Source organism: Monomorium pharaonis, chromosome 1 (genome assembly GCF_013373865.1).
Source record: "Monomorium pharaonis isolate MP-MQ-018 chromosome 1, ASM1337386v2, whole genome shotgun sequence".
In the NCBI taxonomy this organism is placed as follows: domain Eukaryota; kingdom Metazoa; phylum Arthropoda; class Insecta; order Hymenoptera; family Formicidae; genus Monomorium; species Monomorium pharaonis.
In genome coordinates this window covers 14,898,793-14,910,634 of record NC_050467.1, presented here as the reverse complement: position 1 = coordinate 14,910,634, position 11,842 = coordinate 14,898,793, and the positions used below count along the sequence as shown (strand labels likewise).

General features: G+C 39.1%; 1 protein-coding gene across 1 annotated transcript; it reads right to left on the bottom strand.

The window, feature by feature from the left end:
* Positions 1-3,010: 3,010 nt before the first annotated feature.
* LOC118646499 lies at positions 3,011-4,009 on the bottom strand. The gene has a single exon (XM_036289531.1). It carries the CDS (start codon positions 4,007-4,009, stop codon positions 3,011-3,013), a length of 999 nt encoding a protein of 332 aa, XP_036145424.1.
* Between the last annotated feature and the right edge of the window lie 7,833 nt (positions 4,010-11,842).

The window sequence follows — 11,842 nt, the reverse complement described above, 5'->3', positions numbered from 1 at the left end:
CTACCGTAGGTTTGTGGTTGATTGGGGTGGTTCGGAGTGGCTTCAATGAAGGCTGGTTTGAGTCGGTCCACGGAGATGTCAGTTGGTAGGCCTTTGACGTTGATTCTGTAACAAAAATTGCTGATTCGTTCTAGGATGGGATAGGGTCCTTCATAAGGTTGGTCTAGTGGTCTTCTTGTGCTGTCTATTCTTAGAAACACATGGGTACATGTGCGGAGTTCTTTGGGAATGAAGATTCTTGCTTTGGCGTGATGTGCGGTTTGCTGTGGCCGTATGTGGCGCATGGTCTGCCTTAGGTGTTCCAAGAATGGGAAAGGATCTTGAGCTGGCTCGTCCTGGATGAAATATTCTCCGGGTAGCTTGAGTTGTGTTCCATAGACCAATTCTGCGGCGGATGTGCCGATATCTTCTTTTAGGGCGGTGCGGAGTCCCAACATTACCACTGGTAGAGCCTTAACCCAGTCTGCTGTCTCGTGGCATTTGATGGCGGTTTTAAGTGAGCGATGCCATCGTTCAATTGCGCCGTTTGACTGTGGGTGGTAGGCGGTGGTGCGATATTTTTTACATCCAATCAGTTTGACGAGGGCGGTGAAAATCTGTGAGTCGAATTGTGATCCACGATCCGTAGTAATGGTCGTTGGTGCTCCGAATCTGGCCACCCAAGTTCGGAAGAATGCGTCGGCGACAGTGTCTGCCGTGATATCGATAATTGGCGTTGCTTCTGGCCATCGAGTGAATCGGTCGATCATTGTCAAGCAGTATCTATGTCCGTGTGATGGTGGGAGAGGTCCCACGATATCCAGGTGAATGTGAGAAAATCGTTCATCTGGGACGTGTATGTGCTCTGGTTGTCTTTTCGTGTGACGTGCTATCTTCGATCGTTGACATGGGAGGCATGTGCGTGCCCAGTTTGAGATGTCTTTGTTCATTGATGGCCATATGAATTTTTTAGCGATTTGTTTCCGAGTTGCCCTTCCGCTGATGTGTGCTGTACAGTGTACAACGTCGAATATTCTTTTTCTGAGGGGTTTTGGAATGTATGGTCGAATGTTTTCGCTAGAAATGTCGCAATAGATTGTAGTTTCGGTTCCGTCTAATCGAAGCTGTTTTAGATTTAGTGCGTTGTGGGTCTGCAACAAGTTTTTTAGTTCGTCGTCGTCTTGTTGAGCTATTGCGATCTCCTCCGTTGTGACAATGGTTGGCAGTGTGATGTTTTCCACTCTTGAGAGTGCGTCCGCGACGTTGTTCTCTGTTCCGCTTACGTGACGTATGTCGGTGGTAAACTGACTTATAAAGTCGAGGTGACGTTGTTGTCTAGGAGAAGCTTTGGTTGGTTGCTGTTCGAATGCGTATGTTAGTGGTTTGTGATCGGTATAGATAATTGTGTTTCTACCCTCGATCATATATCGGAAATGCCGGATTGCTGAGTATATTGCTAGCAATTCCCGGTCGTATGCACTATACTTCATCTGTGTTGGAGTAAGTTTTCGTGAAAAAAATCCCAGTGGTTGTCGTTTGCCGTTTATTTATTGTTCTAGGGCAGCGCCCATGGCTGTATTTGAGGCGTCCGTCACGAGGGTTAGTTGTGCGTGTTCGGCGGGGTGTGCCAGCATTGCGGCTTGTGCGAGTTGTTCCTTGCAGTCGATGAATGCCTTTTCTGTTTCTGTGGTCCATTGCACTGGTCTTCGGTCTCGTTTTTTGGCGCCGGTAGTAAGCGCGTGAAGTGGTCCTTGCGTAATTGCTGCTTTTGGAATTGAAGAACGGTAGAAATTCAGCATTCCGAGGAACCTTCGGAGCTCTGTGATATCTTTAGGTTTAGGGTATTCTAGGATTGCCCGGACCTTATGGTTGAGCGGCTTGATTCCGGTTGGTGTGACTCGGTAGCCTAAATAATCCACTTCCGTTTTCCCAAAGACGCACTTTTCCGTTTTGATAGTTAATCCATGTGATTTTATTCGTGCTAGTACTTGTTCCAGGTGCTTGTTGTGTTCTTCCTTCGTCCGTGAAGCGATGAGTATATCATCGAGGTAGCAAAAACAGAAATCCAGGCCTCGGAGTACGTTGTCCATAAAACGTTGGAATGACTGTGCGGCATTTGCCAAACCAAAAGGCATCACGTTGAATTGGAAGAGGCCGAATGGTGTTATTAGCGCCGTTTTCTCTTTGTCTTCCTGTGCCATAGGAATATTAAAGTAGGCGCGTTCTAGGTCTAGTGTTGTGAATATATTGCGTCCATGAAGTTGGTGCGTAAAGTCGCGCAGATGTGGTACGGGATATTTATCAGGGAGTGTTGTTCGATTTAATCTGCGACAGTCTCCGCAGATTCGCCATGTTCCGTCCTTTTTCTTTTGCATGTGCATTGCGCTGGAATACGGGCTACAAGATGGGCTCAGGATTCCGTCTGCTATCCACGCTTCTATTTCGTGTTTAGCGTGACGTAGTTTTTCGGGCGGTAGTCGTCGCGCACGGTCTGTGCATGGAGGTCCTTTTGTTAAGATGTGATGTCGGACCTGGTGTTGTGGTTCCCTGAATTTGGCTGGGCGTGTTACCTCGATGTACTTTTTTAGTATGTCTTTAAACGGGTTATTTGAATTAACCGTTGTAATCGACGTTGTATTTACCTCCGTTACGCGCACCTTTGTCTGTAGACCGGTGGTGGCATCCAGTAGTCTGCGTTCTCGTAGATGTGGTAGTAGATTGTACTCGTATAGGAAATCATTTCCGATTATAGGCTGCATTACGTCGGCGATGATGAAAGTCCATGTGAAGACGCGTCGTAAGCCTAAGTTGAGTGTAAGCCTTTTCTCGCCACGAGTGAATATCCTGGTGCCATTTGCTGCGTATAATTGACGATTGGTGAAATGTGCGCCTCCCGAGTAACGTAAAGGTAACACGGAAACATCTGCCCCGGTATCGATTAAGAAACGTAGACCTGTTTTTTTATCGGTGACTAAGAGGCGTTTGGGAGGACCTGTTTCGCCGGCGGCAGCCTCAATGCACGCCGGCGTATTTAGTTTTCCCGTTTGGTATCTTGTTTCGTGTCCCACGAGCACGGGTGCTTACAGTTTCGGGCGTTGTTACCGAATCTTCTGTGATAATAGCAAATCTTTTCCTCCTTGTCGTCGTGTGGTGTCGTTGAGCGGTCACGCGCTCGCCTATCGTTTCCGCCCCGACTGCGGCTGCGGCTGCGTCCCCGGAAGGCGCGGTTGAAGCGCTTGGTTAATGCTTCAATCGCCTGTTTCAATTCTAGTACCTCTTGGTTGTGTCCTGTTGGTGAACTCGCACTGTTTGCTTTGGTTGTACAGAGAGCGACGGTTCCTGTTGCTTCTTGTTTCAGAGCTGAAATCTGTGGATGCATTACCTCGGTGATCCTGTCTGCCTGTGCGGCGAGTGTACTCAAGTCATCCAGCTGGCTGATTGCTAGGATTCCTCGCACGTGCTCTGGTAGTTGCTCCATAAAAAGGCTGCGTAGCACGTTGTCGTTACACTGGCCTCCCGCTAGATTCCTGATTCGTTGTAGGTAAACGGAAGGTTTATCGTTGCCCATAGCTTGACCTCGGAGGAGGCGTCGCAGCTTGGTTTCCTGGGACTCAGAGAGGCTATCTATTATTCTTTGTTTTAATGCTTCGTATTTCCCAGAAGGCGGTGGCGAGTCGACTATATCGCCTACGATACTTAATAGATCTGCGTCTAGGTTAATGATTACGTACCTAAACTTCGATTCGTCTGATGTAATCCGGTGTAGTGCGAACGTCATTTCTGCGACGGTGAAGTATCTCGCCGGGTTACTGCGCCAGAAAGGCTGGGGAAGTCTCACCGTTTTTATTTCTCCGATCTCTTGTTGGCCGCTGGCCGTGGGTACGCTTTGGTTCGTCGCGTGGTTATCGGGTTGATCCATCATTGTTGGTCCTATCCCGTCTCTCGCGATGGTGTTGAGGGGAAAAGGCGCGTTCTCGCTACGTTGGTCTTCGGAGTGCCAGGTTGTCGTCGGTGGAGGTTCGTTGGGCATGCCCCGTTCACGCGGTTTTTTCGGCTGCGGTCTTGTATCACGTCGGGGTCACCACTGTAGGTTCGGGTTGGTATACAGGCGATACTCTACTCTAACTCGGGTTCTGACTCGCGTGTTCTCGCACGAGAGAAACAAGACGGCAGAGAGCTGAATCCCGTGCGGGGTAAGGTTCTCACGAAATGATCACACCAGATATTTATTATGCAAAATGTATTTTAACAGTTTAATAGTTTTAAATCGAATCGTATGCTAATGATAACAAATCCGGTCACTACGCGGATGTCGTAAATTAAGCTCCGAACTAGCGCGTCGCTATCGCTAAGCTTTTTTGGCGGGACCGTCTCTCTAGAAAAAACTTAAGACATCGTAGAGAGGGAAAGCCGGAGAGATTTCCGGTGTCGTTGCCGTCGGAGTAAAGGCGAGTCCGCATGATCCAATCAGGATCCAATCCGGTTGGTGGCTGTCGCCATTGTTGTCGCCGCTGTCGCCACACACCACTTACCGCTACAGCCATCTATTGGAAAACGGCGAAAGCAAAGTTGTACACCTAATAAAAATTAAAAAAAATAAAAAATTTTGTAGTTTACGTGATACAAATATTTCAGTACATTTCTATAGTTATTTATAAATAATTCTAATATGATATAAGTAAATAATTATTTTAACAAATGAAAGTTCTAATGTTTTCAAAATTTTGTAATTTTCTAATTTTTTGTACCATTTTTTACAAAATTGTGTATTTAAAAAAATGCTATTTGCAACAAATTTTTGATTTGAAAGAATTGTAATTTGTGGTTATTTTTTTGAAAATTTCTATAAAAAATTTGATATTTATATAAAATATTAAAAACTCTTACTTTTTACTGTTATTAAATATTTTTACATATTTATAGAAATTTTTCCGTTAGGGTGTTATTTATAACATTAAATCAATAACAATGTTAAAGTAACTTTAAAAAAAAGTTTTAAAAAGCCATCAAGTGTAAGTGCACGTGTGCTTCTTTAAAAAAAATACTATAAATAAAAAGGCAACAAATTTGTATGTTCTACAAAAATAATAATATAAAGTAAATGTGCCAACTATAAAAACAGATAATTATACAAATTTTATTTATTATTACTTTTTAATATTACAAAAAAGCACTAAAACGGGCTTGATGATTAAATGATTAAATGATTAAAATCAACGGGATTATAGCAAAGCAAAAACTTGACGTGCCCGGCTCGTATTTTTTCTATATTTCCAAGACTCTATGTCATTGATATTAATAAGTATATATACAAAAATTGCGATTAATGTGGCTGGAGTTTTGTTTTACTATCTATCTGTTTTTGCTTTACTATCTGTTATTATTGATAAAATTTTCATTTTTTTAAATAATTTTTAAATACATTTTATAGGATTTTCCTAAGTCTTTTTTCAAATATATTTAGCTAATTGTAATGATCTCGTACTAATTTTGAATGCATTTATGTACTGTACATATCTTTTTTATCTTTGTAAAGTTTTTGATAGGTTATTATTTTATCATTTCATTTGTACAAATAATTTCCATTAATGGGTCATTGCGTTTTAACGACCCGGGCACGTCAAGTTTGCTTTATTATAATCTCGTTGGTTGATTTTAATCATTTAATGATTTAATTATCGAGCCCGTTTAAGAGAATCCTAAAGTCGTCTGTTTTACCAACATTTTTTTATTAAACTAATTTTTTAATTGGATTTATAGAATTGCAAAACTCTTTTATAGAAATAAAGTACGCATCAAAATCTAGAGGAATACAGTCAAGTTAATATAAAAGCAAAAAAATTTTATTTTTGGTACGTAGAGCTGTCACTTCATGACAATATTTACTTACAAGGAGATGCTAACATTTTCTACGCCTACTTTCGAACGAGCATTCAAAAGGGGAGATGAAAAAACAAAAACGGTGTTTTAGCTTTTGGGTGAATAAGCCCTAGTTTCTAAGAAAATTGCATTTGAATATGTGCATTTTCGACCGGTAAGGTAAATAAGATGGAAAGTCACTTTTCGACATAAAGCGCGATGGCCGTGCTAACTGCGCGCCTACTGTTTTGCTATCCGTGCGAGCTGGGTTCAAAACCAGTTCCAATTTTTTTTAGTTTATATGCTAATTAATTTATTTTCTTTATTACAATAAAATTTTGCAGTTTTAATAAATATAAATTACTATAATTTTATTATAATAAAAAATAATACATTTTTATTTATTATAAAGTTTTGACATTTTTGACAATGTCGCGTTCATTTTTTTAACATGATCAAATTTGCTTAGTACGCGTCAAAGTTAGCAAATAAAAGTGACATATTTTATAATGTTAATAAATTGTGTTTACCAACGTCCATAACAACAAATTTATTTGCAACACGCGAGTTGCTTTTATAATATGCTCATGGTGCGAGAAACATTTATGTTTCCAATGTTTTTATGTAAATTTTTACCCACAATTGACAAGAATGTCAGAATTTAATAATAAATAAAAATGTATTATTTTTTTATTAAAATAAAATTATAGAAATTTATATTAAGACCGCAAAATTTTATTGTAAATAATAAAAAAATAAATTTAATTAGCATATATAGATCCAAGGAAATTTTTTTAAATTGCCAGTGTGTAAATTAATAATCGCTTAACACTTTTATTTTGTCGACCTGACTGGCCAAATTTATTGAACTGAGTGTAACTACATTTCGACCTCTTTCGGGTCTTTTCAAATTAAATTATAATAATCTTACAACATTGTCAATGAATCTTTATGCGTCGGTAATGGATGTAGTCTGACGAATTAACAATTAATCGTACGTTTGCTTTGTGTTATCTTATGTTAACGTTCGTGTTCGGAAGCACGACCGTTAACATAAGACAACACAAAGCAAACGTACGATTAATTGTTAATTCGTCAGACTACATCCATTACCGACGCATAAAGATTCATTGACAATGTTGTAGCATATATAGACTAAAAAAAATCATTAGAAATGTTTTTGAACTTAGCTCGCACGAATAGCAAAACAGAAGGCGCGCACTTAGCACCCACGGCCACCGAACTTCATGTCGAAAAGTGGCTTTCCATTGTGTTTATCTTACCGATCGAAAATGCACATATTTAAATGCAATTTTCTCAGAAACTAGAGCCTATTCACTCAAAAGCCCTATTCACCCAAGCCAAAACACGGTTTTTGTATTTCACCTCCCCTTTTGAATGCATTAAGGCTTGTTTAAAAGGGGAGCGTCCCTGATGCGCATAGTAATAAATGGACACAACAGGCTAAGTGAAACGGACATAGACCCAAATGCGCATGGACTAAATGCGCACCCTTTACGGAAAAAACACTAAAAATAACACTTTAAAAAATACTTAAGTTGAGCATAATTTGGGACAAGGGGTAAACACTCAATTTAGTGTAAACACTTAACTTGAGTGTTCGCTCTTTAATGTACTTTTAATTAGAGTGTTATTACTCTCAACTTGAATGTTCGCCATCTAATTGAGTGTTAATTTCAATGTTAATTCTAAGTTTAAGAATAACACTGAAATTAATACTCAATTAGATGGCAAACATCCAAGTTGAAAGTAATACTCAAATTAATACTCAAAACCAGCTGAACACTCTATAGTTGAATGTTTCGGTTGAACTTGCTTTTCTTGCTTTTGTTTTTATTTAACATTTTCTAATCCAACGTTTGAGAGTGCACTCAATATTAAGTGTATACTTTCAACCGATAGATGCTGAGTGTACATCTCCAACGTTTCAGTGTTCACACTTTATATTGGAAGTATACACTCATTTATTGAATGTCATATCCAAATGTTGAGAGTATACTTTCAAATATTCAATATTTAAATCTAAACTTTGGTATGAACACTCATTGGGTGTACACACGCAATGTTCGAGTATAAACACTCAATCTTTAGTGTAAATACTCAAGATTTGAGCGTATACACCTAAATTTGGGAGTAAACTCCCAAAATCGAGTATTAACACTCAATTTTGAGTGTAAACTTTCAAAATTAGAGTATTTTTTTCGTAAGGGACAGAGCAAATGCGCACAGACCAAAGGGACACAGTAACCAACAGACTTACCACATGGGTTGCGACATCTTAGGCACCTCTACCGACAGGGTGGGTGCGGGAGGGGGGGCGAAGCCCCCCTTGCACCCCTCCTGCGCGCGCGCGCGCGCGTGTGTGTGTATTCGTGCGTGCGTGCGTGTGTGTGTGTGTGTGCAAAGCATTCTTTGCACCATGGGTTTGTGACTGTGCGCATTTGGTCCGTGCGCATGTGGTCCGTGCGCATTTAGTCTGTGTCCGTTTGTTACTGTGTCCGTTTATTACTGTGCGCATTTGGGACTTACTCGTTTAAAAGTAGGCGTAGCAAATGTTAGCATTTCCTTGGTATACAAAATCCACGATATATATGTACAAAATAAAATCGTATTCCTCTAGGCATAACATATACAAACAATATCGTGCAATTCAAACTAGATTAAAAATCTAGAAAAAAAGATTTATTTCATAAACTTTTTATAACTGCAAATTCAGATATAGGTTAGAAAAAAAGCAGTCTGAAAAACATTTTTTTATTCTCGATATAAAATCTAATTCGTATGATGATATTGATACGTGTACTTTAATTCTGGAAAAGGATTTCCGAATCTATAAAAGAAATACATACGAAATCTTGTTAATGATATGCATGAATGACTTTACATTATCGAATCTGATCAAGTTTGATGTTCATGAAAATTAGCACCGCCACTTTAAAAAACAAAAAATCAAAGTTGTGCTAAATTGTGCTAGGCCTGTGCTACGTTGTGCCGCAAACCGCATTTCGACATCTCAGAGAATAAAGCGAAAATTGAAAAAAAAATCGTTTCTAACAAGGGGACCTTACGGGTCATGGAACACCGATTTTTTTTATACTTATAGGATTTGAAGATCAGTACCCGGACTTCAATTTCCTAAAGCAGTACGATGCGCTTCTCAAAAATACTCGAGAAAATCGATTTTGAAGATTTCCGATATCTGTAAGTACAGAAAATTTTAACCTATTGTCAGAGCCGCTCGTAGCCGAGCGCACAGAGCTCTAGTTTCGTAAGCGCGGAGTCGCTGGTTCGATTCTCGCTCTGGCCTCAATTTTTTTTTCGTAAGTTAATAAAGTTTTTTTTTTAATCCTATATCTTAACATTTATCAAATTGAAATGCTAATTAATTATTAAATATTTATTCGTTATTTTTTAAATAAAAATTAACATTTTTTTATTTTTAATTACTACTTGATTGAAAATGCGAATATTTATAATAAATTAAAATTTGGTACAAAAAATGGAAAACATTAAAGAAAATGAAATACTTTTTAAGAGATTACGAGTAAATACAAAAATAATATAAAAAACAAAAATAATATTTATAAAAATGGTTGTTTAATTTTTATGAGTTATTATTCATGTATGTTATAAAATATATTAATAATAAATACATTTGACATTACTCGTCAGTATTACATGAGCCAATTTAATTTTTATTTAAAAAATAACGAATAAATATTTAATAATTAATTAGCATTTCAATTTGATAAATGTTAAGATATAGGATTAAAAAAAAAACTTTATTAACTTACGAAAAAAAAATTGAGGCCAGAGCGAGAATCGAACCAGCGACTCCGCGCTTACGAAACTAGAGCTCTGTGCGCTCGGCTACGAGCGGCTCTGACAATAGGTTAAAATTTTCTGTACTTACAGATATCGGAAATCTTCAAAATCGATTTTCTCGAGTATTTTTGAGAAGCGCATCGTACTGCTTTAGGAAATTGAAGTCCGGGTACTGATCTTCAAATCCTATAAGTATAAAAAAAATCGGTGTTCCATGACCCGTAAGGTCCCCTTGTAAGACCTAATAGCGCCACTTTGTCAGAATGAAAAAAAAAGTTGTGCCTGATTGTGCTAAGATTGTGATAACTTTTGCCGTAAACCGTAGTTTGATAACGCAATTAGTTTATAAGAAAATCACAATTTAAAAAATAGTCACAGCATCGCCATTTTGAAAAACAAAAAATCAAAGTTGTGTTGGATTGTGCTAAGGTTGTGCTAACTTTTGCCGCAAACCGTAGTTTGATAACGCAAGTAGTTTATTAGGAAATCGTAATTAAAAAAATAGTCGCAGCACCGCCGGCATATGCGGCGCAGATTTTCTATAATTCGACTTTTTAATTATCCGACGAAAACAGTATTGCATATTTGAGTTGTGCTAGCCTAGCACAATTCAGCACAACTTTCGAAATTCTTGGCATAACAATTTTAAGGGCACGTTACTTTTGCGCGCGGCCGTTAGCGCGTAAATTCTATGTCCATTTTTCGAGTTTGTAATTATTTAATGAAGCTGATAATGTATATCTGAATTGTGTTAGCATAGCACAAGTCAGAACAATCTTCGAATTCCTCGGCACAACAATTTCAAAAAGCACTTTACTCTTGCGCGCGGCATTTCATGCTTTTTTGTCTTGACAAATTCATTTGACAATGTCATTTGAATTAACAATTCGGTTTATACCAGTTCGATGTAGCCTATACTGTATATATGAGTTGTGCTAGCATAACAGAAGTCAGCACAATTGTCGATTTTCTGAACACAGCAATATTAAGGGCACTTCACTCTTGAGCGTAACTCTTTGCGCTCGGATTCGGAAGCAATGCATTTGCACACGATTTAAATAGACACGGTGTAATTGCATACGGTGCTTTTGGACACAATATTTTGCGCATCGTTCATTTACACACCGTTCAGTTGCACTCCGTTCATTTGCACACCGTTCATTTGCACACCATTCACTTGGAAACAATGAGAAACAACAATGCCAAGGGCACCCTACCGACGGGGTGGGTGCGGGAGAGGGCCGAATGCCCCTTTTGTATCACCCCCGCCGTGTGTATGTGTATGTGTGCGCGCGCGCGTGTGTATATGTGTGTTTCTTTTCGTGTTCAACTGAACGGTATGCAAATGAACGGTATCCAAAAGCACCGTGTCCAAATAGACGGTGCGCAAAATATCATGTCCAGAACACAGTGTGCAAAGGCACCGTGTTCATTTGAACCGTGTCCGAGTGAGTGCCACCCTCGGATTCTATGTCCAAAATTTGGCTTTGTAATTATTCAACGAAGATGGTATTGCATATCTGAGTTGTGCATTTTATAATACTGTTGTATTCGCATTAAGCACGCGCACGTGGACACTCATTTGATGACAGCACACTTACGCACTCGCGTGCGAAAAGAAAGGGGACGTCTCTTTAATAGAACGTGTTCATTGTTAAGGAATTACAATCGTATTCTTTCCTGCCGCGAGTCAGGAAGACGATCTTCTATTTTCAGCCTATTGATCGCCTCACATAGATCGATATCAGCTGGCGGCTGGAATGGCGCGAAACAGAGGCATGCGCACGCAACAATACGTATTTACTATTTGCTATTCTGTTCTTTTTGCCTAAATCTGCCAACTTTTTAAAGTTGTTTTTTGTTAGCCATCTAATCTAAGTTTTCTGCGATTGGAGTCCTCGAATTGTAAACGATGAAGGTAAAACCTAATATGTCGAAACAGTGGCAATTGAAGACGCCTAACGATGCTGATGTTGTCGACAGAAATGGCGAAGTCCTTCCACCGAGTTTGACAGTTTTTAAAGATTTGTCAAAAGGGGAGCGTCCCAGATGCGCACAGTAATAAACGGACACAGCAGGCTGACAAGCAAACTCGAAAATTCAAATTTTAATGAAACTTGGCATAAATGTAGAGGGGGTAAATACATGAATATAGAAA